General features: G+C 34.6%; 1 protein-coding gene across 2 annotated transcripts; it reads left to right on the top strand.

Annotated features, from left to right (window-relative positions):
- Window positions 1-322: 322 nt before the first annotated feature.
- LOC147068516 (zonadhesin-like) lies at window positions 323-27,547 on the top strand. Of its 2 annotated transcripts, XM_085953363.1 has the most exons (17): window positions 323-400; window positions 872-907; window positions 3,165-3,350; window positions 7,373-7,567; window positions 10,957-11,148; window positions 11,693-11,887; window positions 13,268-13,471; window positions 14,444-14,641; window positions 16,259-16,453; window positions 17,738-17,932; window positions 19,300-19,485; window positions 22,078-22,272; window positions 23,960-24,151; window positions 24,517-24,717; window positions 25,703-25,888; window positions 26,621-26,689; window positions 27,180-27,526. In XM_085953363.1, exons 1-16 carry the CDS (start codon window positions 343-345, stop codon window positions 26,626-26,628), a joined length of 2,622 nt encoding a protein of 873 aa, XP_085809489.1. In that variant the 5' UTR covers window positions 323-342; the 3' UTR covers window positions 26,629-26,689; window positions 27,180-27,526. The 2 variants fall into 2 exon arrangements, with proteins under 2 accessions (XP_085809489.1, XP_085809490.1); XM_085953364.1 differs by lacking the exon at window positions 23,960-24,151 and having other exon boundaries at window positions 27,180-27,547.

The following is a 27,547-nucleotide window of genomic DNA, read 5'->3' as shown; positions in this document are numbered from 1 at the left end:
AAGAGGTCCTTGCAGAAAGCGAATGTCATGACTGAAGAACCTAAAAACATTGATTCATTAGAGCATAACCTCATTGTTTCGGTCAGCGGTCTAAAAAGCGGAGATCACTTTGATGATTGCCAACGTTTGTAGAGGAGATGATACCAAGAGCAGAGCATGTTTCATAAATATGTCAAATATTTAATGGAAATTCTCAGAATGGCGGTCTAGCACTGAAGAAGTAAGAATTGATTTTTATTTTGATTTTAAATAAAATTGATGGTCACATTGTTGGTCTGATTATTGATTTTTCATATAAATACGATGAACAAAATCATAAACCATTGTAAACCGAAATCAAGCATGATGATGCATCACTCTTATCGAGTTGCAGTATTGGCGATACTGTTCTCAGTTAACTGTGAGTAATAAAAGACAGTTTCATAAATATCTTGTAATGCTATTATTGAAACATTATTATTTAACAGTAATTTAATTAGGTATATTAAAAAAAATCTTGACACTCAAGTGATTAATAATTTTGCCTGTAATTGTGTCATGTCTCTTCTTTGTAGATATTTTCATTTTTTACAGTAAACAACATTTCGATGTAAATAAAATGAAATTGGATTGAGGTGTTTATTTTCAAATACACGATTCAATATTTGTGGCAAATGAGGATTTTGTTTTTCAAGCATCAATTGTTGGTTTTAATGTTAATGTCTTTTCCCGCCCTTATAGCAACGTAATCAAAATAAAATTAGATATATCAGTATTTATTTACATCATTTTAATTATACAGTTAACACTATAATATGTTTGTTTTGGAAATAGAAGCGTCAATTGTATTGTTTTTTTACATTGTTGTCTAATAAATGATTATTGTTTCTAGATGTGGGATTAGCAGAAGCAGATGACTTAGTTGTCGGTAAGAATGATTCAAATTTTTTAAAATCAATATTACTTAAGTATATACTTTTTTTAAGTGCCGTCTCGTATGGATATGTCACCACTATAGATATTATAGTTATTGATGGGTTCATACAATGACATTAATATGGACGAATTATCTGGAAAAGAAAATGACACTCACTTTATTGTCGGGTCTGCCGAATGGCATAATCTGTTCTAACGCTATTACAATAAAGGCGATATTGCTATAAATTCCTGATGCTTTTTGTTGGGTCTGCCGAATGGTTCGGTTCGAACAGCTTCGCTCGAATGAACATTGACATTAGAAACACTGCTCTAACGCCATTACAATACAGGTCATATTGCTATAAATTCCCGATGCGTGATATCGCATAATGGAAATTGCTTGACGTCTACCTATACATGCGAATTTACTTACTAGCTACTGTATTGAGTGCGTCGTCCATTAATAATGTCATTAGGTTCATAATATTTATTGTAATATGTATTTGCTTTGGCGAAAGTTGTGAGTGTAAAGTTATTTTTGTATGGAGGTTTGTTGTAAACAAATATTTAGATACCTATGTTAAATTCTCTTTAAACGTTAGTTCTGTTGTTCGTTCAATTTTGAAACAGCGGTGTATTTAGACGATTAGTTGTCCATTCAGTCGAGGTTTCAGTTGCCAGGTCAGTTCAGAATCGGCGGTGTCCATTAAAAATGAATATTATTTTTATAATTACTTTCTAAACATATTGGTTGGTGTAATGCAGTACCTATTTTTAAAGAAATTATAATATTTCACTCCAAATTAGAAAAGTAGTATTAAAAATATGGTAACATACTAATTTACATGTCAATTTAACTGGCAACTCTAAAAATGGACACGAAAACTGATAGAAAATCCATCCTGTCTCGTCTCCGTTTATGTTTCAGTCGGGCGCTTCAGTTTTGCATTCACACGTCAGTTTAACGGACAGCTCGACGGAAACGTAGACTGATTGGATAGCAAAACTGATCGTTTAAAAGCACCTTTATTCACTAGTAATAACACTTTTTATTTATATGTTGTCATGAGGATTAATTTATAATTTGGAATAGCAAGCGAAACTTTACATTTCGTTGTATCTGTCGATGGAATTTAGATATTAATGTTTTGACATCATGGAGGATATTTAAATATTTATGGTGGAGTTACGAAAAATAATGAATTTACAAGATATTGGCGATAATTAGGATTTATAGGAATTTACCGGCAGGTTCATTGGAGCCAGCCACTACACTCCTCTATCAAGGTTGGCATTCATCAAAGCCAATTCCATGTGTGACACTGATGACCAAAACAATGAGGTGTTCTTTTATGAAAGCATGTCTTTTGATTCTGATACATCAATAAATACGGTCACTTGTGATTATTGCTTTGCCCACGTTTTGCCAAATTTTTGAATCAGGCACCTCACGCACCTGTGAGATAAACCGCAACTGACTTTTTAATAGATCATCGATGTTTGTAATTATTGAGGTTTATTATTGAACAATATGCATTTGTTAGGATTTGGAGATCACAAGATTATAGTTGTTACGTGTATATTTTTCAAACAGTGTCGAGAGAAGAAACAATCGATGTAAGGAAAAAACGAATGTAGGATTGAAAAAACTGTAAAGCAGTGTTTCCAACTCTAGAACTGTCATTGTCATAAGCGTCGATGACATTGAGCTACTTTACAAGCTACAAGCCAGCGAATTTACAATCTGCTTTAAACTCGCCCAGTGTAATCATCGAACCAGCTAACAAGCAGATTGTAAACAATCTACCGAGAAAAGTTGAAAGCCAGGCTACTTTACTCGCTACACGCCGGCGTGTGGGCCGATCTGCGTCTGCGCAGTAGAGCAATAGTAGCGAACGTGCCGGTAAAAAAACGAACTACTCAATACGTCCTGTCAAATAGTACCAAAAATGACGGTTTCAACTCGCCAGCTTATTGGCTTCTGCGCGATTGGAAAGTTTTGTGTGTCATCATCACAATCGCACTAGCTGACTCGCCCGATTTTAAACTCGCCGACTAGCAGGTTGTAAAGTAGCTCAATGTCATCAACGCTATAGACACAAAATCAAAGTTTTTCACCAACAATAATAATTGTTCCTCATCACTGAATAGGGGTATACACATGAAGCTTTGTATGTATTAAAATACTTTGATATCCATATGGTGCGGTATGCTTTGTATGGGTGAAAAAGAAGTGTTATATAAATGAGTGAATCTTCTGATTTTAGATAGTCCAGCTGACGTTTGTTTACTTGAAAATGAGGAATATTCACTATGTGGAACATCCTGCCCTCTCACTTGTGACAACTTGGATCCACCGATGTGTGACAAAAAATGCAATCAAGGATGTTTCTGCAAGAGAGGTTTTGTCAGAAATGCTAATGGAGAGTGTATAAGGCCTGAGGATTGCCCACGTAAGTGAAGATATTTTATTATTGTAGTCAATTGGTGATTTTTTTTACATTGCATACCTACCTGCCCACTTTCTCATATTATACATTATGTACCAAATAATAATATGATTTTATTAATCAGGAAATGAGTAATTTTTCAGAATACATGTACATATGCAGTTCGCCGTATCACACTTCACCGTAAAATGTTGTACCGGAAATATATCGCACCGTGAGTCTAAAATTAAGATATGTGCAAATTTTTCAATTTCGAGATTAAATGCGAAACAACTGCAAAAGTCGTGAACTTGATAATGTAAAAGTGAATTACCTAACTGAAATAACATGCAATATAATGTAGATACAAACCAAATATTATGGTTTTTTTTTAGAAACTCTATTTGTCCTAACAAAACGAAGATTTTAAACCCTAATATCTCTAAGTATATGTCTTTTGCACATGTCTTGGTTTTACACTCACGGTGCGATATGGTCGTATATTAAAGAGCATCCAACCTCTTTGAGTCATGTACTGAGATAAAATTCATGTCTAAATGAAACAGTCAGAAACTTGTCAGTTTATTACAGGAAGCCACCGGTAAACAAATTTTGAAAATAGTCGATATACTGGATTATTTGTTAGGTTAGGTTAGGTTAGGTTAGATTATGATCTAATAAAATTGGAACATTGTTGTTTGATATGCTCCACGAACAATGCGTAATTTTTTCATGTCGGTGCTATAAAGATGACCATATGAGACCCAAATGATCTCATTAGGATCAGACATGGACGAAAAAAAATAAATATGAGAGGTGTATACATTGTATACCTTGTATACCTTCTAAGGATTGTTCAAGTAAGAGAAATTGTCAAGCAAAATTTTGTGTACGTGAACTTTTGCTGGAAATCAAAAAACTGGCAGTACTGTAAGTGCGATTAATTAGTGGACAAAAGTGCCTTGAAATATGTGGGTCACGGTCTCATTACTTACATCACAATTGAATTCAAATTAAAAAGTTGTTTTTTAAATGCATGTTTTTGTATCCAGAGCATGGATGAAATGAGTGAAAATTATTACTCGTGTAAACAGTAATTGAGTTCTGACATATTTAAGACTATAGGAAGAAAAACTTCTGCTTTTATGAGTTGTTTGGGTCGTTAATACAAACCTCTTCAGGGACTGAAGAATTTTTTTTGAATTTTGCTTGAGTTCAACTTTTTTGTAACATTGTTGTTCTGTAAATGAGATGATAGATGATAATAATATTACGTTTATGTTATTAATGGAGCTGATGCCCGCATGAGCTTTTATGATTTTTTTTTTACGAAAACAGTTTATTCCATGTTGACAATTATATTAATTACAGATGCTTTTCGATCCAATAATTGTAAATATAAAATTTGAAATTTTCATACATGCATCATTATCACACACTAAGATTATATTAAGTTATATTAGGTTGGGTAGGTTAGTGACGGGGCCCTCTACTGCCACGGCTAGTTCCAAGGGTTTGGAAGCAGAGGTTGTCAATGCCAAGAGGAGTCACAGGCCAAGGTCTTCAGATGGTTGGTAATCAGAATAAAACTCATAGTCGGTAGATGGTCCATATATTGTTCAAGTTCACAAAAGTTCACAAAAGTTCACAATGGTTCATCATATTATAATTATTAGTGTTCAAAAAGTTAATATTATTCACATAAATGTTCGAAGCACAGTATACGGTCATCCGTCAAATGATAAAGTACATTAACACTCATAACAAAGAAATATTAATTCGGAGAAAAAGTTCATATATTAAACTTAGATTGACAGTCAGGTTCATGCGACCCGATGAGCAGCAGTTAAAAGTCGGAAAGATTTAGGGCCTCCGTTGAGGAACCACTGTACGAAACTATACTTCTCGTTCGTAAATACTAAAGTACCAGATAGGTATTTATGTTCGAAAATTATTCGCGAAATTTTTTCTAAGTCGGGGTTAGGTATTTATAAATGATTTCTCGCGCCGAAACGACAGAGTCCAACTTTAGGTATTTTACCCGCAGGAGGAAAGGGGGAGTTGGGTGGTCCCAAACTCCTGTGCGACTTGCACAAATATATGAATTTGTATGGAAATGTCAGACCGACGTCCTGCGTGGACTCGGTCCCGGAGGCAGTGAAAAACTGGATACAGGATTCAAAAATCCTGGGTTTTTATTTGAATCGGGAGATTTCATCCCCTAGGACGAGCGTTCCACGGGTCAAAAATCCACATATCATTTTCACTATGAGATTTGGACTAAATCGATTGCCCCGCGAAACCGCAAGCCCCGAGAGAGCTGAAATCAACTGTATTCGGTGGGCGCGGGCTGCTGGTATAAATTCGTCGTCGCGGTATCCCGTCGAGCGCGCCTTATTCTCTATGCATACATATAAATGTTATATCTAATTAACTTATATTTAAGGCGCTAAAATTAATCTTGTCCTGAGCTCTATATCTCGCGAACCTTTATGGTTACGCGTACTATGGAATAACTGAAATCTCCGCGGTCCGTAGACGCGTACGGCATTTCAAATTTTACGTTGATCGGACACGCGCAGCTCTAGCTATCATTAATAATGTGTTTGTATGGAGATCTCGCGGCTGTCACAGATTGCGTAACAGAGACGGGGCTCCACACATGAGCGAGGAGGCTGCAGTCGCGGTCGGGATAGGGAATTGATCCAGTTGTGCGAGGGAGACAACTGTCCGGTTACCGACTGGCGAACGCAGCTCCAGGAGCCGGTCATATGTTACATACGACCCGCGATAAAAACCGCGGGGCAATCGCGCGCGAGATGCGTGGATTACGCGTATGATATTAATATGGAAGTGATGAAAATTAGAAGTCAGAGGTATTCAGTACCTCGTGAATGTTTTAGATGCTATGTAGATGCTATGTATGGAGCCCAGGTCTAGATCGATTCTCGTCTAATTAATTTAATTAAAATATTGATTAATTATTATCTAGCTTAATTTCGCGGGTCTAATTATGTTAACATTATACTCTAATTATGGCTACAGATTTATATACTAATGTCGGTTTACAATTACACACGCTGACAATACCTAATCATCGCAGTTATACAATACAAGCTTCATTTTCATTTTAATTACGTTATTACATTTACTCGAAGTCCAATACAGTATTATGCTATCGTATTTTAACATTTATATACCTATCAACTATTTATTTACATGGCAAAATATCTATTACTAACATGAAATACCTATTACTACCATCTTAATTAGGACACATAATCTTTGTACTACGAGCGTAGTTATCTTATTAATTGGATTTTAATTAATACTTTATTATTACTCCGTCGTTATTTACATTCTTACCATCACTCCTCATGGTCCTTGTGACCGACTTATCTCATCTACAGTTCACCCTGGGGAGCAGTGGGACCTGCTGGGGCAACTGTAGGACTTCCTCATACATCATATATGGCTTGGCTTTGTCGGGGGTCGTAAGCCTATTACTTTATAACCGGTGGTACATTGACTATTTTGATCAGATCGAGCGATTGGATGGTACCACTCCTTATGGGAGTGTCCTCTCAGGAGCACACTAATCGTGTTCGTGACATTAGGTTAGGTTAGGTTAGGTTAGGTTAGGTTAGGTTAGGTTAGGTTAAGTTAGGTTAGGTTAAGTTTGGTCTAAAAAGAAAGTTACAAAAACACATGCAAACGCATACGTAAATGTGCCGCAGATGCCCACGGTACATTTACCTAATATTATGTCAATTGATTGCATATTTCCTGAGGACTGTGGAAGTATGAAATTTTGTAAACATGTTATATTACTTCACTTTATATAACATAATTAGATGCAAAATCATTATATTATATACATAATAATATAATTATTATCTCACTTAAACCAAATTTCACTTGTATTTGATTTATAAAATAATAAGTTCAGTTGATCCTCATACGTTTATATAATGTTATGTTATTTGGTTACAGTCCCTAATCCGAAGTCGTAAAACAGTTAATTTAACCAAATTGTTCGGTTGTAGTTCCTGATTCCGAGATTACTGAGTGCACGAGACCAAATGAAGAATTTACCACTTGTGGATCATCATGTCCAAGGAATTGTACGAATTACTGGAAACTGGACGCTTGCAATCTTTTATGTAACATTGGTTGTTTCTGTAAGAAGGGATTTGTCAGAGACAATGAACGAAATTGCATTATGCCTGAGGACTGTCCAAGTAAGAAATTTCAATTAGTTTTTCATAATAAACACTTAACTACAATACAGTCGAACTTGGTTATTACGAGGAAGATGGGACCGACTGAATTTGCTCGTTATAAGCGTTACTCGTTTTATCAGAGAATAGGTATTTTTAAATGAGCGGTTACGTAACACAAAAAGTTGCAATTCAAAAAAAATACACAATTAGAATTTTTCCCCGAAACAAGCATGGCTTTCATAAACTACAAAAGAAGTTGTCTATTGTAATGAACGCTGGTAGGTACCTACATACTGACTTCACAAACCTTGGATTTTTTACATGCAATTTCAACCATATGCATGTATACTTGTTCAATATTGTCGGTGAAAATACCAATTAGCTAGGTACTTACTTAACTAGTGTCATAAACGTAATCTCATCCGGTCGGATTTTATTGCTTAGGGTCGAAATGTTTTTAAACGATCGATCGACACATTAACACTTTTAAGAAAATTTTTAACGATATATTAGCTCGGTATAACCTTTAAGTAGCTCGTTATAAAAGTGAATAAATGTATGCAGAAAATCATAAACTAAATAGTCAACGAATGTTTCCTTGTTACATCTGAGATCTCGCTATATCCGTGATAGTAATAACTGAGTGGGAATGTAGTAATAATTTGTATTTTTCATATTATTTATTTCTACAATTGTTATATTTATAACAAGACCCTTTGTCCTTAAGACGTTTGAATTGGCAAAATTCTAAGGATGAAACCGGTCCTATTATAAATATAATCATGGCCATGCCAAGGGTGGTCTTCGCCCATGTTGCGATACATATAGCATTATGAGGGATACCATTCTCAGTCGGGATATATTTTGGTATTTAATAAATAATTATTCATGTAAAGTTTGTTATTTTCATATACTACTTATACTTATTTCACATACTACATAAACAATTAATGTTTCAATTAAACATTGGTAGATCTGTTTAGGTTATGTTTGTTTTAGGTTATATATTAGACTTGATTTTTAGGATCACAGGGGCCTAACTATTGCATTTTTTGAGTTAACTTTGGTTTCGATAATGCCGTAATCATATTTATTGGTGACATAAAGCTCTATGTTGTACACATATCTGTTAACAAGATGTAGTTGGGTAAAGTGTGCTATATTTAATAAATAACATAGTAGCAAAATCTTTATTTGTGTTTATCTCATAACTATGTTATTTTAGATAGGGCCCTGTGATCCTAAACTCCCGAGGTGTAGTTTGATTAAAATTTTTATGGCAGTGATATTATATTATGCGAACGTCACAAAATGTAAATTTATGATATATGTACTAATTACCTTAAGGACTCATGTGTATGTTGGTGGAGTCCTTCATTGAGCATTATTTATGTTTGGGAAGTGAAAAATGTTGTATAATGGGCACAAATAGTATAAAAGGATTAACACAGGTTTTTATTTGAAAGCCCCGCGCAGAACCGGATTTATTTACACTAAAACATAGACAAGCATTGGTAATATACATTAGCATAAACATTGATTTTTAAAACGGTCTGCCGAGAACTTTCACTTCGCACAGCCCTGGCATTTCAAGGGTAGGTTTATATTTGTCACATTTCACAGTATTCACTTGTTGTTTCACCGGACAACTTTTATTTATTACGATATTGCGTGGCAGGGGTTATACGAATATTTATTAACATGGGAATACCAGACTGATTTGAGAAATCGAAACGGGTGGAGTTTACTTTGTGATGATGCATCCGCTGCGTGGGCAACGGACACCACAACGAGCAAAGAACCCTTCAGCTCTGCGATTATCTTTCTACCTCCAGGGTGAATTCAAGACTGATCAATTATTTTCATCTACCCCCTCGTAAATTGCGGGAGAGGGGCTTGCGGGGCGGGTTACTTGTTGAAGCTCCGAAACCCTTACTGTAAATTTAGCTCGGTGCCTACAGGCTGGAGGACCCTTCTAAGAAATTCTCGGCTTAGAAGCACATAGAAATGAATGTGCATCGCCTCACCCTGACAAATGCGTTTCGCGATAATTATATTATTTAAAAATAATTATTGGGGGTTGTCAACTTTTGCAGGGCTGGTTATTTTTTATTGTTCTTGAATTTGTGGTTAGATTAGTGATGTGGAATTTGAAACGTTTTCGTGCTAGGGGTTTCGTTTGGTTATAGTACATACTTCCCAAAATACACTGTATCGACAGAAAAACCTCATAAAACTCTAGTTGAAAAAAATATGTGCACTGATAAAATGTGGAAGGTTTATACGTTCTAAGGATTGTTCAAGTAAAATAAATTGTGAAGCCAATGATTATGTGTACCTGTACTGGAAATTAAAAATCTGCTGATAAAGTACTGGAGTCTCTGTGGGCCACAGTCTCATCTCCCATGGCAACATTGAAATTAATTTTAAAAGCTGTTTTTCTAATGCGTATTTGTATCCAGAGGATGGATGAATATTGCGAGCCTAATACTACAAGGTTCTAAGTGTTCGTCCTTGAAAAAACAAACTCAACAATGAAGTGGTATTCTAAGCTGCCACATTGTTACTTTTGTTTCGTCAAGGACAAACACTTAAAACCTTGTAGTTCTCCATTCGCGATATGTCAAAATCGTATGAACAGTATTGGGGGGCTGAGTTAATTAGAACAATGGTGACAAACCTTTTCCTGTCGGAAGGCCGCATTCTTAAATCAAATAAGGCCATGCATCAAACATACATAAAAATGCATGTTCGCAACGCAATTTACGCGGTAAATAGGTTCCAAAGATTTTTTTAAGAAAAAAATACATTTTTTTTTTGTTTTTTCTTAACCGCATCAAAGTGAACCGCGTAAATCAAGGGATGAGTGTACATTATTTTGTAAATGAAGGAAAACAATGAAATTTATTCATTTATTTATTTACGGGTTTACCCTATAAAAGTTTAAAATGTATACATACATTATAATATACATATATAACATATATTTAAACGGATATAATAAAAATAAAAAGATTTATTTTGTAAAATTTGGATTCAGTCAAAAGACCGCACTTGAGACCCTAAAAGGCCGCAGGTTCGTCACCCCTGCTTTAGGAAGAAAAACTATGGCTCTTACAAGTTGTTTGGGCCATTATTACAATCCTTTGTAGGGGATATCTAAGCGAGTTTTTTTTATGAGCATCTGTTGTTGGGCTTTCGTCCGACATCTATTCAGATGGATAGAAATAAGGAAAAAGGAATAATATCAAAAATATGGATCACCTTGGTAAAAATATACTGATTTTTTTTGAAGTCAACATGTCAGATTGTTAATCGTAGTCGAATTTACACCATGAAACTTCAGCTCGATTGGTAACAAAATTTATTAAGTGAATGTAAATGTGTTTACTCTTCTATTATTGCAGGCGAACCACCGCCTCTGTGTTTGAATCCGAATGAAGAATTTACGGACTGTGGAACTTCCTGTCCAAGAACTTGTGAGAATTACTGGGATGGTGACTTAGCGTGTGATTACAAATGTAACATAGGCTGTTTCTGCAAGGATGGATATATCAGAGATAATGATGGAAACTGCGTATTGCCCGTGGACTGTCCATGTAAGTATAATAAATATGGAAAATAGATACATATAGCTTAGAAATATGTATATAAATATATTCACATTCACATACCACAGTTATATTAACACAATCACTGATGAAGTTTTAGTTACATTTTAATTACCACATTTAAATAACACATTAACTATATCGAATGGTCAACTGTTCCAAACCGTGCAAGTCGCGGGCGGTGTTAGCACTAAATGAATTAAATAATAAATTAAGTTAAACACAAAAAGACCTAATAAGTTCAACACATTTTTTCTAGAGAAATTGAATTAATAGGATCATATGGGCCTCCACAGAGTGGAGGTTTGTATTAACAAATTTTATTTTTACGAGAAATGGATGTCAGCCACTTGCTCAACCTATTAAGTCCTTACTCTGACTCATATACAAATTGAAAAACAATATGTGTACTTGCCAGACCCGGGATTCGAACCTGGGACTCTCGACACTATAGACCGGCGCTTAAGCCATGCGGCCATCGTGAGTGTTATTCCACATAGGTATACATAATGTTACTGTCATTTGGTTGCAGTCCCAACTCCGAAGCCTATTGAGTGCACGAAACCGAATGAAGAATTTACCACTTGTGGAACATCATGTCCAAGGAATTGTACAAATTACTGGAAACTCGAAGCTTGTAATCTTTTATGTAATACCGGTTGTTTTTGCAAGAAAGGATTTGTCAGAGACGATAAAGGGAATTGTATTTTGCCGGAGAAATGTCCACGTAAGAAATTTTACAAACATGATACACCTAACAATAATTATTACTTTATTGATAACATAAGTGGAACCGTTGTTACGACTTTTTGGTGCGCCAGGTAAACTTTGTCTATAATATTCATTAAATTGAATACAACGATAATATTCACTAATAATTTTATAGATTCAAATGTTATGTACTTATGCTACATAATAAATTTACAGGATAATCATAAAAATAGACAATATTTTATATTCAATGCAAGATAGAAGATTGAATTCCAATAGATCACATCTGGAAGAGAACCTCAGTTATTAGCAACAGTGCATGCACGTGTTATAGTCACAACATAAACCTTCATCATAAGTAATTATAACAATGCGCCAAATGAATGTGCAACATGACAGATTGTAAACAAAATGGGTGCCCAACATGGCGCCCCCATTCATTCAGCACTTATGTAATTCACCTAGGTTGCCAACCTTATCATTACAACTCTGAATATAAGAAATAAAATTATAGAGTCTGTACACGTGCATGGATTTACTGTCGGCAATACTGTTTATTTTAAACTATCGTGACGATAACTGTTTACATGTAAAAGTGCTGATTGTCTCTTCAATCTCATTCTTCAAGAGTAAGTGAGACACGATGTTGTCATTTTATAGTACTATTTATTATTTGACAGGACGTTTTGAAAATTGGTTAACCTCAAAATGATTGGTTCGTTTTTTTACCGGCAGGTTCGCCATTATCGTTCTACTTACTTAATTACTTACTTCCTTACTTACTTCTATCTTACTTGCGCATTCAAATTCAGAAGCTTCAAAACTTGTTTGATTCATGCACGCAATCTTGCCAACAGCACGATAATACATGTTCACCCATACATTTTCTTACTGTCAACAGTAAATCCATGCACGTGTAAACGGGGTATTAGGCTATGCTTAAATAATTTTGATGTCAATTGTTGGTTCAATGCCATTCTAGTTGACAAAACGATTGATTAAATCTGACATACATAAAGAATTTGGACTATAAATAGAAGGAGCCTTCTACTTAATTTCTGTTATGACATTTGAAATTATTTAGCAAGCGCGTGAAGCATAGTTAAGTTGGTAAACTCCAGAAATATGAACATTGCTCAGTTGCCATTCTGGTTTTCTTATTCAGGTAATATGGCAGCCGTATTTTATGTTCATTGTGTTTATTAACTCGAGTGTAGCTATAAACGGTTTTCGGTCAAGAGGTTCTAGCCTTGACGGAACTCCTGACGAAATCAAAAATCGACAGATCACGTCATTGATGGTAGAATAATACTGTGTCTCCCGGCATTCCTCTGGCAGCTCAATCCATGCCGACACATACAGTCAAGTGGTATTATAGATTTATGATTGTTAACAGTGATCCCAGTACCAGCAGGACAGATGACATGCACACGACCGAACGAAGAGTTCACTCAATGCGCATCACGCTGTCCAGATTACTGCAGTAATTATGGTATAATGCGGCCTTGCCCATACCGATGTTTAATGGGATGTGTCTGTAAGAAAGGATTTGTACGAGACGATGAAACAGACGATTGCATACTACCCGAGGAATGTATTTGTAAGTACAACTATTATTGTAGAAAACTGTATTTTTCAAAAAAAATATTTTTAATTCAAACACTGATAATTCTAAATTTGCTGTAATTCAAATTATTTTGGAATCTTCATACAAAGTTCCATGCATGCCCCCCACATCTTGAAGAAGGTCCCCAGGCTAGGATCTTCGCTAAGGATAAAGACAGTGTGACGCTCTATAGTGGCGTTTTCTAAATGGTGTACGCTGTAAAATTAATGTGTATATAGTGTTTTTTTTTGTATATTTTAATACATCCATTAAATTTGAATTATGGAGTTGTCAAGTATTGGTACACAATTAAAATTTAAAATAATAACATTCTTGAAGGAAAATAGCGCCAGGTGACTTTTTTTCTATTAAGGCAAATTTGTGATGTGTGTTTGTCTCACTTATCTGGTCGACTCGTCTCGCTGGGCCCCTCTTAAGCCCGGGCCCCCAGGCTAGAGCCCTGTCAGCCCCCCCATGTGGGGGCCATGGTTTCATGATACGCTAGTATTTTGAATAGTTGTTGATTTGGTTAATTGATATGTATAAATGATACTAATGTCCAATTGGATTGTGGGGCTCACTTGACGGCCGTAGTATATGGCAGCATTGACACACTACATAATTTCTGATTGCATTAAAAACTCAAATATGACAAAATTGTATCTTATATTGATATAAAAAGATATATTGTGACATCTTATATGATCATTTAAATTCTAAAAATAAACAAAAACGTAATAGTCTTTTATGGTATATGTATGTAGTCTTTTAATATTAATTTTAAAGATGAGAAAGAGAAGGTATAATAATGTTAATAATATATCTTTACTACAAGCCTTCAGATTATTTAGGTAAAGCTTGCAAAGGTACCCCAAATGCTTCATTTTCGGCTTTCATACATCCCCTTGGCTCTTAATGAGTACTCAGTGTGTAAAAAGCTGAAAGCAAATTAAATATTGATTGCAGTTGCGCCGACACCACTACCGCAAACTTGTAACGCAGACGAAAAATGGAACAACTGTGGAACTCTATGTCCAATTACTTGTGACAATTATCGAAACCCACCACTTGCCTGCCAAGCAATGTGTGTCCCGGGATGTTTCTGTAAAGCAGGTCTTGTCAGAGCAAGCGATGGAAAGTGTATACCATCTAAGGATTGTCCGAGTAAGAGAAATTGTCAAGTAAAACTATTATTGTGCGTGTCCACATATAATAATACGTTTTTATAAATAGAAATTTGCTGGTACTTTAAGTGCCTACAGTGGAGTAGTAACCTTCTTCAAATCTGTGGATCACAGTCTCAATTTCCATACCAAAGTTGAAATCAAATTCACATGCTGTTTTTTAAATGTGTTTTCGTATCCAGAGCATGAACCCAAGGATCAAAATCATTCAAACTCACTCATACAAACTATATTGGGAGCTGAATAATTATTGTTCTCATATATTTTAGACTTTTGGAAGAGTAATTAACCAACTTACTATAATTGAAAGGTTTCTGAAGAGATTTTATATTGTCAGTTTGTTGGGGTTTTGTTCATCCAGAATACAGAGGGATGGCAATTAGGAGAAAATAATGGAAAATATCGAAAATTTACATCATATGGATAACCCTGTACCAGAGGCGAAGGGTGGAGATAGGCTGTTAAGATCCGCCATAAATAGTGGGCACTAAATTTTGTCAGTCATACATATTTGTTTTCATTGAAATAAGACTACAATTTACAGATAGTGTTGGTTAGTTTTTAAAATTCAATTAAACCCTGCGAAACCATGCCATACTAAACAATAGTCAAAAAATACTCATCTATCTATAAAATATCTAAAATTATACAATTAAATCATACATGACTTATTTTACAGATAGAATATTTTTCATATATTATAATTTGGTTTAAGCAGGGTTTAATGAATTTCAAAAAAATGAACCAACAATATGTGTAATATGTATTCTCATTTAGTGCTAACACCGCGACTGGCGTGTTTGGAGTCATTGGCCATTAGATATAATTAATGTTTTATTTAAATGTGTTAATTAAAAGGTTAGCAGTGATTGTGATCCAACGAAAACAAATAAGTATGAATGAAAAAGTGTGCACAATTTTGTCGTATTGCCTAAAGCAGTGGTCCCCAACCCCCGGTCCGTGGATCAAATGGTACCGGGTCGTCGTCAATAAAATCGAAACAAAGGAATAGACTGGACATAAATGCAGCACTTCGTATGTCAGAGACAGCACTGCAGCCAAGAATATCCAATATATTAGCAAAGATGCAACAGCAGGTTTCGCATTAGTTTGTTGAAAAAAACCCATTGTTTTTGTTAAATTCTAATTGTATCAGACTGTTATATGTATATTAGTTAGTTATAGTTATGTCCATCTGTCACAATATAAGATTAAAAAAATATTACTTAAAGAACCATTTTTATTTCAGTATTAGTCGTCTGCGAAAATTTTTTCCTTTTTTTACCGGTCCGCAGGTGTAAAAAGGTTGAGGAACACTGGTCTAAAGTATACCAAAACTATTATGGTTTGGTTTAGACAGGGTTTGATTGATTTTTATAAACTAACTAAGACCATCCATAAATTGTAGCCCTTGTTTAATAAAAACAAATACATATGACTAACAATGTTTATTGTGCACTATTTATGGCGGATCTTAACAGCCTACCTCCACCCTTCGCTACTGATATGTACAGAATATTTTTGAATAGTCAGCATTTTAGATTGTTACTCTGTGCTACTATGTAATATGAATTCATTTAAACTTCTATTATTGCAGAAAAACCACCTCAGATATGTTCCAGGCCTAATGAAGAATTTACGGAGTGTGGAACATCCTGTCCAAGAACCTGTAAGAATTATTGGGATGATGATGACAAAGCGTGTGATTTCAAATGTAATATAGGCTGTTTCTGCAAGGATGGATATGTCAGAGATCATAAAGGAAACTGCATATTGCCCGAGGAATGTTCAAGTAAGAAATAGTGTAAATATATTGTATTTACCTTATTAAAACATAATACCATGGCCGGATCAGGTATAAAAAAAAAGAATTTGATGTTGAACACATTTTTTCTAGAGAAATTGATGTATTTAAATAAATTTGGAGCAATGAATTATTTAAAATTCTTCTCAACATTAAGTGGCAATGACTATATCAATATTTGTCATCTTAAATATGATCGGCCCATTTTGGGTTCCCTAAATTCCCTGTAGACTTTGCAGTTCTGATAATATTTGTGTCCAAATTAAAAACAAAAATGTGTTAGGTACATCAGGTACATTGGTAACATTAATTATTATCTAGGTGCCGTATGAGAGTCGAGAATGAAGAGTTTGTCATTATTATAATGCACTGCCTTTTCTCATATTAAATACATACGTTAATGTACAATACAATACGTTAAATGTTATGATACTTATATAAAAGAATATATTACTACCCAAAAGCTTAGTATTGTAAACGTAATCATTTGAAATTGAGAATAAGGCCATATTTTAGTATATTAAATTCAAATTTTTAAATAATTTTTTTATTAATATTTAGATTATGCTTTAATTTTAATAAAAAATAGCTTGTAGGTATATTGAAATATATTCAGCAAAAGGCAAAAAGCAGCAGGCGCTAAAAGGTTTATAGGGTGCTGATTGACTTGGACTTCTGATGTACCAAAATATGTTTAGTTATATGTTGTCCTGTTATGATATTAATATATTTATTGTATAATTAAATGTTAGGGTATAATAATGACATTATCTTCACTACAAAGTTAACAGATTGTTCAGATTAAGGTTACAGGAATATTCCAAATTCTTAATTTCTGATTCTGCAGGGCATCTTATCTCATGAATACCTACCTTAAACTATTTATCTAGTTATCGCCCACGGTGGCCTCGCGGCTTAAGCGTTGGACTATCACGCCGTGGGTCCCAGGTTCGAATCCTGGGTCTGGCAAGTACACATATTGTTTTTCAATTTGTGTGTGAGTCAGGGCATGGACCTAATAGGTTAAGCAAGTGGCAGACATCCATTTCTCGTAAAAAAAAAATCAAATCTGTTAACACAAACCTCTACTCTGTGGAGGCCCATATGATTCTATTAGGATCGGACATGGTCGAAGAAGAAGAAGAAACTATTTTCATGTAATAAAAGTTGAATGATATTTTAAAAAAATTGGTAGAATATAATAACGCAGGTTGATTTATTATTGTTATTTTTTAAGTGAATGTGGATTTATCGAAGGTATTATAATTACAGTGCAACCTCCTCATCAGATATGTACTAAGCCGAATGAAGAATTTACGGAGTGTGGAACATCCTGTCCAAGAACCTGTAGGAATTTCTGGCATATTGGCGGAATATGCAATTTAAGATGTAATAGTGGCTGTTTCTGCAAGCCTGGATATGTCAGAGATGATAGAGGAAACTGCATACTGCCTGATGATTGCCCACGTAAGGAATATTGCAAATATATGTATTAAGATAATATTATCTTCATGTCATAATTTTATTGACCCTATCCAGGCAAATTGAAGATATCTTGGGAGGAAGCTAGAGAATAATTAAGCAGATATAGTATTTCCATCATCATCTACTTTTATTGTTTTTCCACTTTGTATGCAATCATGTATGATATTGTGACCCTGCGTTGAATATCAAACATTGGACTGCTTGCAATTTCTGCCGATGGTTCATACATATTTTCTACCTATAATTTCAAATTAATTAAACACAAATTTGAGAACAGAAAACATTAAACCTATACGCTGAGGCATGGTCTAAGAAGATCGTGACTACGCAGACGCGTGCCGAACAAAACATAATTTGTCATAAAAATTCAACATGTGTCCATTTAATGTTATGTTTATTGTTATATTAGTATCTAATAATAATATTTTCATTGACATGTTTTCTTCTTCGAAATGTGTAACATTTTTTAGTCATCTTTAGGTACATGATATTATAGGAATATATTCCTCCAATGCCATCACAAAACAAATTGACGTGCTAACTCATCTGCCGTTCTCCGATTGGCAACGAGTGCGAAATTTCATCCCACCTAATGTTGAAAATTACTTGCCGTTTCATTGAATTATGCTCTTAATGACAGGTGTTTCAATTTGGTTTTTTTCATTACAGTGAAACCTTGTTAATACGAACACTGTTAATTCTAATTTGCCGTAAATCGAAATTTTCGTGAAAATTCGTAAAATCTATTATCGAACAATATTACAAAATTGGAACAAAAAAGTTTTTTTACTGTTTATACTGTATTTCGTAATTTGAATTTTTTTTTGATTTTTTGTCATTACTGTATCATGTAATTTTGAATTGGAATTGTTAACAATTAAACATCGTCGCTTAGGATTGGTTTGTCTTATATTTAAATACATGGAGGTATTTAAATTGTTGTTTTTACAGCATATGAAAGCTGTATTTATTACAAAGTAATTTAAAGAAATGGATGGTTCTGGTCCATTTAGATACAAAAAATCATTCTGCATTAAAAGGTTGATTTCGACAAAAACGGACATTCTACTAACCAATTCTATAGAGACGACATATTGTTAAAGTTCGGCATTAAAACTAGTGAGTTGTTTGTGAACATATTAAACTTATTAAATTATTATTGTTACCTTCCTGCAAATAAATTATTTTGATTTTAAATAACGTTATAGAACTTCTGAAATAACGTTAATTAATTTTCTAATTATATTTTATTGAATCAGTACCCTATCATGTTAATAATGATAATAATATGTTAGAAGTATTATATTTAATATTTCCTCTGTGATTTCATCGGTTCCCGCGCCAAATAGGACCACAAGGGATTTGTCGAAGACCAAACGAGATATTCAGACGCTGTAAATCAATGTGTCCAGACACATGTGAAAATTATGGAACTGTTCGACCATGCATTCTCCCATGCTTCCCTGGATGTGACTGCAGACCTGGATATGTCAGAGATAGCCAAAGAAATTGTATTTTACCTGAACAATGTGATGGTGAGCACTATACAAACTAACACCTATAATTATTATGTAGTATGTAAACAATCGATTGAAGATTGCTAGGAATGTGGAACAGTTTACCTGGATATGTGAGCTAAATTTGCATTTTTTCCCAAAAAGTTAAAACTACTGTCCTACTGTCGATTGACAGATCTAGCATTTTTCTCATCTCACACATTTTTCAATAGTCATCTAGCTCACAAAAATCGCAATTGGCACTTAGCGATAAACATATTTTTTTTTCACATCGTGTCTAGATTTAAAGTTTTTATATAAGATGCGAATCTGTCTTATGTTCCATTGGTGTAAATCATAGAACAGATAATAAATAGAATACCGATAGGCTATGTTCAATACTCCACATGTTGATGCAGGGTTTTTTAATGTGTGAGTGTCCTACGAAAATAACACCAATATTCGACGTACAATGTATTCTTGTCACGTGTTTAAATTTATTCCGTATTCTTCCTTACTTACTGTTTCTGCTTACCCGTTAGGTATTTCAGTTCCCATTATTTCTGAGTTCCCTGGTGTAAATGCTCTTTATAACTATACATAAACCATCATAAAATGCCCGATGTTCGAATTTAGAACTAAGCTTATCACAGTATAAAAAGTATTGAATGATATGTCAGATGTTAGCATGTGGCGCCCTCACTAAGCGGACAAGTTATAGGTACTGGTGAATATAGTAATTAACCTTCTGCTTGTCTGACCCAAATAAACTGCGGAAACTTGTTTCATACTGTATCAAATAAACACCAGTTTTCTGAAGTGGATCTATCTGGTCTTTACTTTTGGATAATATATAAATTTTCTCAACCATGTCCGATCCTAATAGGATCATATGGAGCCACAGACTGAAAGTTTGTATTAACAGATTTTGTTTTTCGAGAAATGGATGTCAGTCATTTCATAAACCTATTAGGTCCATACTCTGACTTATACACAAAATTGAAAAACAATATGTGTACTTGCCAGACCCAGGATTCGAACCTGGGACCCACAACGTTATAGGCCAACCCTTAGTGGGCTCGCACATCAGAACTCGCTGCATGCGTCTTACGACGAATTCGTCGATGTGACGTCATCGTAAACCAAGGAACAAATGTTATCAAATGGAGCTTCGCAGATTGGCCGATGCAACTGTGACTCTGCGACCCTGCGACATGCCTCGAGTTGCATTGGCCAAAGCCTGCAAGTCGATCTCGAAAAATGTCGGCTCCGCGCAAGCGCACAGCCTGCGGCCATCGGCCATTTCTGTCTCTGTCTCTGTCTACACTGTCATTGCTCGCTCATCGCTGGTCACCGCATTTGGCGTTTGTTCATACAATCAACGCAATAAAAATGGCAGACGAGAGACTTCTCCTTTTTCGTGTTTGACGTTTGCCGCTAGGCAGATGTGCGAGGTTGTAGCATGCAACATTCGTCGGCGGTCTCAGAAAATTTGATTTATGGCCGTCAGGCACACAAGGCGAGTTGTGATGTGCGAGCCGGCTAAAGCCTCGCGGTCATAGTGAGTTGTTCTAATTTAATGCAGGCATTCCGTTGATCGATTTGCCACCATATTGTGTGAATTTTCAATCAGATGCTCACTGGGCGTCTTACGTGGGCGAAGTCGATGCGAATGCAACGTGACGCGGCGCGGCACTAAAATATCAAACATTCAAGGCCTCCTGTAGTGGCCTATGTGCAGATAATACCCGGCGAGCCTTGCGAAGCGGGGCGGAGCTTCAGCGACGCGATCAGTTGGTTTGATATTTTTGTGCAACGTGGACACGGCGAAAGTGACGTTTGCCATACATTCATCATGTCAGATGTAGAAATTTTAATCAGTTCCATTCAAGAACGTCCTGCATTGTGGGGCAAAAGAAACAAAAGATATAGTAATCGTCTATTATCTCACCGTGAATGGGAGACAGTTGCAGAAATAAGTGGTTCTACAAGTAATTGCTTTTATTATTTAATTTATATATCGTTGTTTAGGATGTTGTTAAAAATGTCCCTCGCTTGCGCAGCTGTCATGAAAAAAACATTTAAAACATAATAGTAAATTAATTGTATTTAATATATATGAGTTTTCAAATAATAAGCCCTTTTTTCCGTTCATGATGAATGTGCGATGCCGACCGGCTGACTGGTGACAGGTACTAGCAACGTTGGACAATGTTGCCGCTTCGCATCGTATTGCTTTATATCGCTTCAAACCGTGTCGCAATTGCGTTCGCATCGACTTCGCCCACGTAAGACGCCGCATTAGCAAATTGAGAATATTCCTTTTTTAAAAGATCACATATTATATTCCTCAAACCTGATTTTTGTTGGTCTCCCGTTCTGTCTTACATACTGACAGGTCATTGAAGCGGCAATACTAATATCAAATTCATTTAAAAAATGCTGCATGAATATGTTGTACAAAATTTTATAGAATCTAAAATGTGTACCTAATACTTACATATAGAAAAAGTCAAAATGTTTTTTGTGAATATCTTTCTAAAAAAGAAGAATGGAACAAAGCAGACATGGAACATTATTTTTTTTTAAATTGGTGGATTGCAGGCTTATTCAAGTTTTAATTTTTTATAGTGGCACCTCCTCCGCAAACCTGTTCGAAGCCAAATGAAGAATATACTGATTGTGGAACATCGTGTCCAAGAACTTGTAAGAATTTCTGGGATGATAATGTAAAGTGCGACTTAAAATGTAATTCTGGCTGTTTCTGTAAGCACGGATATGTCAGAGATAATGGAGGAAACTGCATATTGCCCGAGGAATGTCCACGTAAGAAACATTGCTAATAATATGTAAAAGTAACCTAAAATTTCAGGTCACCATTATCAATCAATAAATTTATTTTGTTTTGGTTTAGTGATTGTTCATTTGAATAATTATGGGTCAGAGTATAAAAAATTTCTTTTGGCCTTGAATAATAAATCTCAGAGTGCGAGTGTAAAGCTTCCTGTAAACGATTCTGGTAAAGCGAAACTACTAGCGGCTCAATTAATCAATTTCGTTAATCGCGTTTTGTTGAGTGAGCATAAGAATTTCGCTGGAGTGGGGGAAGAGCAAACATTCGCTCGCTTGGTCTAAATGCGGCTTTAGATATCTTTTTTCAAATTCAGTTTGATATCTATACAAATTCTCCATCTGTGTAGAAGAAGGTTTTTCTTCAACATATTTGGTTCAAATAGTATTTTATGATTTCTCAAAACAGCAAAATAAAATAGGGTTAGCTTGGAAGATTGACTTGAACTATTGATATTTATTGGTCTTCTTATATTATTAGTGGTGAGATTCTGTCGGCTTACACCTTTCATGCAAACAGATTTAGCTGTAACGAATGACAAAAATGATATAAGAAATGAATGCAAGTGATTACAATATTGTGAGAGAAGCAGAGGATTGTAATAAGGGGCACAAGAAAAAAAATGGAGTGATTGACAAGCACTGACCATAACGATGAACTGTTGAATCTGTAGACGTTGATTGTATGACCAAGATATGATATTGAACTTATGTTGTTATAGCGCCTATACACATGCATGGAATTACTGTTGGCAATTGTGCTTATTTTAAACTGTCATGACAATAACTGTTCACACGTAAAAGTGCTGACTGTCTCTCCAATCTCATTCTTCAAGAGTAAGCGAGGCGCGATGTTGTCATTTTATAGTACTATCTGACAGGTTGTATTGAAAATCGGAGCTCAAAATGAGTAGTTCGTTTTTTTACCGGCATGTTCGCCCCTATCGCTCTACTGAGCAGGCGCAGATCGAAAATAATCTTACTTGCGCGCAATAAATCATCACAATTTGGAATCTTCCAATCATGTTTGATTGATGATGAAATTTGAGGGATGATGACTGTTGTCCATGTGACGGCAACACATCTCAAACTGTGTGGCATGTCATCAACGACTGCCCTATTCTAGAAAAGGAGCGATGGACTTTCAAGACTCGGTGTAGACAGCATAATCATGAAATTGACCTCCAAAAGCCTCACGAAGTACTTAGCAATAGAACTACACAAGAATATTACACAAAATATTTAATCCTGGCCATAAAGAAAATTAAAGATATAAATGGAGGAACCTAATTAGCCCCACATCAATGCAACTAACCCACCCAACTACCTTGTACGAAAAAGCAAGGGCATGGTTTAATAAAAAAAAAAATCTTGTCTGATTTATGCACGCAATTTTGCCAACTGCAGGATAATACATGTTTCCCCATACATTTTCTTACTGTGCACAGTACATCCATGCACGTGTAAACGGGGTATTATGCAAAGTAGATATTATATGGGACATGAATTGGATGTATAGCATTAGAGGTCATACCTCACTTCACTGCATTGACGCCAGTGTATAATGAGATGTTATTGTTGCATAAGGGCCGGGGTTAGGTTAGGTTAGGTTAGTAAGGATGAAAATAGTTCAAATAGTTTATTCAAGTCCTCATGATTACAGCGGATTTTCCTGTGCAGTATTGTTTAAGGCCAAATGAAGAATTTTCTGATTGTGGGACATCCTGTCCAAGAACTTGTAGAAATTACCAGGAAATTGGGAGGTGCGATTTGAAATGTAATGTTGGCTGTTTCTGCAAGTATGGATATGTCAGAGATGATAAAGGGGATTGTATATTGCCACAGAACTGTCCACGTAAGAAATATTGCTTGAACTTTGTCAGACTTTATATCATTTGTCTGTCAGTCACTGTTGGAATGCATTTAAAAATCATAATATATAAATGTGGAGGTTTTTGGAAATAAACACATCAATCATCATATTATACAAAACAATAAATTAAGACCAAAATACTTCCTTCATGAATGAAAAAAATTTATAATTTATAAGGTTCACTTCATTTCAATTTTGAATTTAAATAGCATTTATTTAATTTAAATTAAATCTAATTAAAATTAAATAACATTATAGAACTTCTTAAATACTTCTCTAAATAATTTCTCTAATTATATTTTATTGAATGAGAACCTGGTTATGTTTTTTTTTTACTGTGATTTTAGCGGTTGCCGTGCCAAACGTAATAGGATTTTGTCGAAGACCAAATGAGATATTCAGCCCCTGCAAATCAATGTGTCCTGACACTTGCGACAATTATGGTACTCCTCGACCGTGCATTCTCCCATGCATACCTGGATGTGACTGCAAAGCTGGATATGTCAGAGATTGCCAAGGAAATTGCATTTTGCCTGATGAATGCGAAGGTAAGAAAATTATGTATTAATACTATTAATACTATCGACCGAATTATTGACCGAACTATTGCATTACTCAAATGGAATAGTACAAAATTTAAATCCATTAGAAACTAAATTACGTCTATTTGCAGATGTCGCTACAGTCCAGTAAAAATATTGTCAGTGTTGTAGAAAAAACCCCTAATGAAATAAGTTTTCTAAATTATACCACAAGTCGCATGTACATGTTTAGCCTCCTTGTTCACCATTCTGTGCCATCATGATGACTGCCCAAGCAGGATGTAGTGTATGTATGCACACAGAGATATGTGGTTGGTAGCAGCGACTAGCTGTGGACCCAACTACTGCCGTAATGAGTCACAGGTGTTCTATGTAGTGATAGTGTGTCTGCAAAACCTCATATAAACAGCATGAAGTGTATACGGTCAGAATAAGCTTATAAAGTAAAACGTAAATTGGGTCATTGCGCTGGGTCAAAGACACTTTGAAATAAAAATATGTATATATATTTTTAGCATGTTGAACCCGCGACCCACAACATCAGGGATGGGCATTCTAGCAATTTTGTCACCATGTGTACATGTAGTTCATTATTTTATTATTATTTAGATCATGTCTATGGGCCTCCACAGATTTTTTGTTTTTATGAGAAATGGATGTAAGCCACTTGCTCAACCTATTGGGTCCATAGTCTGACTGACACACAAATTGAAAAACAATATGCGTACTTGTCAGACCCAGGATTCGAATCTAGGACCCGCGACACTATAGGCCAACACTTAAGTCACGCGGCCATCGTGGGTGTATTAACCATTAATTAATTAATAATATTATCATTAACATTTTGATGACAAACTATTAAATAATATAGAATGAATCATTGATATTTGTTATATTGTATTGAACAATAATATATTTCCATTGGTTATTTCCACTAAATTAATTTATTAATATGCATTAAAATTGTAATTTATATTGCTTCTATTTCCAGTAAATAAGAAATGTGGACCCAGAGAAGTCTATAAAGAATGCGGTAGCGCATGTCCTGACACATGCAAAAATTACTGGATCCATCCTCGAGGATGCACCAAAAACTGTGTACAAGGATGTTTCTGTCGTAAAGGATATGTCAGGGATTGGCGTAATAAATGCATTCGTCCAAAATACTGCCCCAGAAGTAAGTAAATTTGAGGTGGTAGTGATTTGAATTGGAATTGTAAATGTGCTCTACAATCCTATGTGGATTAGGGCCACCCCCTCACAAAAAGGTTTCTTAACAGATTTTTTTGTTTTCCGAGAAAGGTATTTTAGCCACTTGCTCAATCTGTTCATGCTGTGGGTCCAAATATACAATATGTGAATTTGCCAAATCCAAGATTCGAACCCGAGGCACACAACTTTATAAGCAGACACCTTACCACTCGACCATCGCATTGTTGATTTTAATTAAATTATGTACAATTATTAGTATCACCTATGTTGTCTCAATTGAATTAATTGGCCGCTGAACTAACATTTTTTGGGTTCAGTTCATTTCAGTTCATTCAGTTGTGTTTACCTACTTACCAATTCGGGTATTCTACAATCTACGCAGTCCAGTGGGATAGCTAAAAAAATGTACACTGCCATTTTGGAATTTAGGGGCTACTTGGTTAATTTTGAAGCGGCCCAATATATTAAAAATGATTCTTAGGGTATCCACCATGTCAAAGTTCACGGTTTTAAACAAAAGTGCACAATTCCTTAGACTTTTTAAGTTATGTCGCCGGACTAATGTGAGAATAATATAAACAATAAATAATTTTAGGCCAATATTAAGACCAATAAATGGTTTTTTTTCTATTAAGAATTTGTAAAGGTGTAATTAAAATAATATAATTGAACAGTAATAAATATTTGTCTTTTTCAGGATCCTAAGTAAGCCAGGAAATTTGGGAAAATGAGCACATAAACAGTATAATTTACATTGGGTTTTGAGGTATTCTATGGTTTCTGTAATATTTCATTAAAAAAAACAAAATATTATTAAACATACGTAACTTGAAAACATCGCAGATATATATATACCCACTAGAAAATATCATTCCGTCGAGAATCGTTTTTTTTTCAAATATGATTTTTTCTAGTGGGTATTTCTGAGGTGTGGAATGTTACATTCTCAAAATTTTGTGAATTATTCGTTGAATAAAAGAAATGGTTTATTAAAGATATGTTTAAAAATGTAATAATTTACAAAAACCGATTATTTTAATGTGATATAAATAAATCTCGACACGTTCAATTTTAAAATACGTAGGAAACGAACATTAAAATTACGCTTGATGCACAAAAGCGTAATATCCCATTAATATTAAATTGTGGATCAGTTTTTGTTATTATACAACTTCATATACTAATGATTGTTGAAATGATTTATTAAACTTTTATATTATTCTTGAAATTATATAAATTTTACTCATCTGTTTCAGGTTTTCATCCTCCCTGATGTATTTTTCTTCTATGTGTAAATTATAATTGATAATAATTAAGTAACATTTATGTATTGAAAGCAAATAAAGATTCAGATCATTCTTTTTGAATTAGTCGATGAATTCATTAACTATTTTTTTGTAATTTACATTTCAAATTTCATGTATATTTTGTAAATTATCGTCATATTATGTAAATATATTACAATGAGAGTAACTTCAAAAAATGATTATTGTAAATAGAAGTAATGCTTGTAATTCAAAAAAATATTGTACATATTTATTACTGAGAAATTATTTATGTTAAAATGTAAATCATGTATAAATAAATAAAGCCTGTTTCTTAAAAATATTTTTTATTTAGGTAC

Source organism: Rhyacophila brunnea, unplaced genomic scaffold (assembly GCF_057557595.1).
Source record: "Rhyacophila brunnea isolate RB1 unplaced genomic scaffold, BYU_Rbru_1.0 scaffold_3, whole genome shotgun sequence".
Lineage (NCBI taxonomy): Eukaryota > Metazoa > Arthropoda > Insecta > Trichoptera > Rhyacophilidae > Rhyacophila > Rhyacophila brunnea.
Note: the sequence above shows the minus strand (reverse complement) of the source record. Positions and strands in the feature narration are given on the sequence as shown.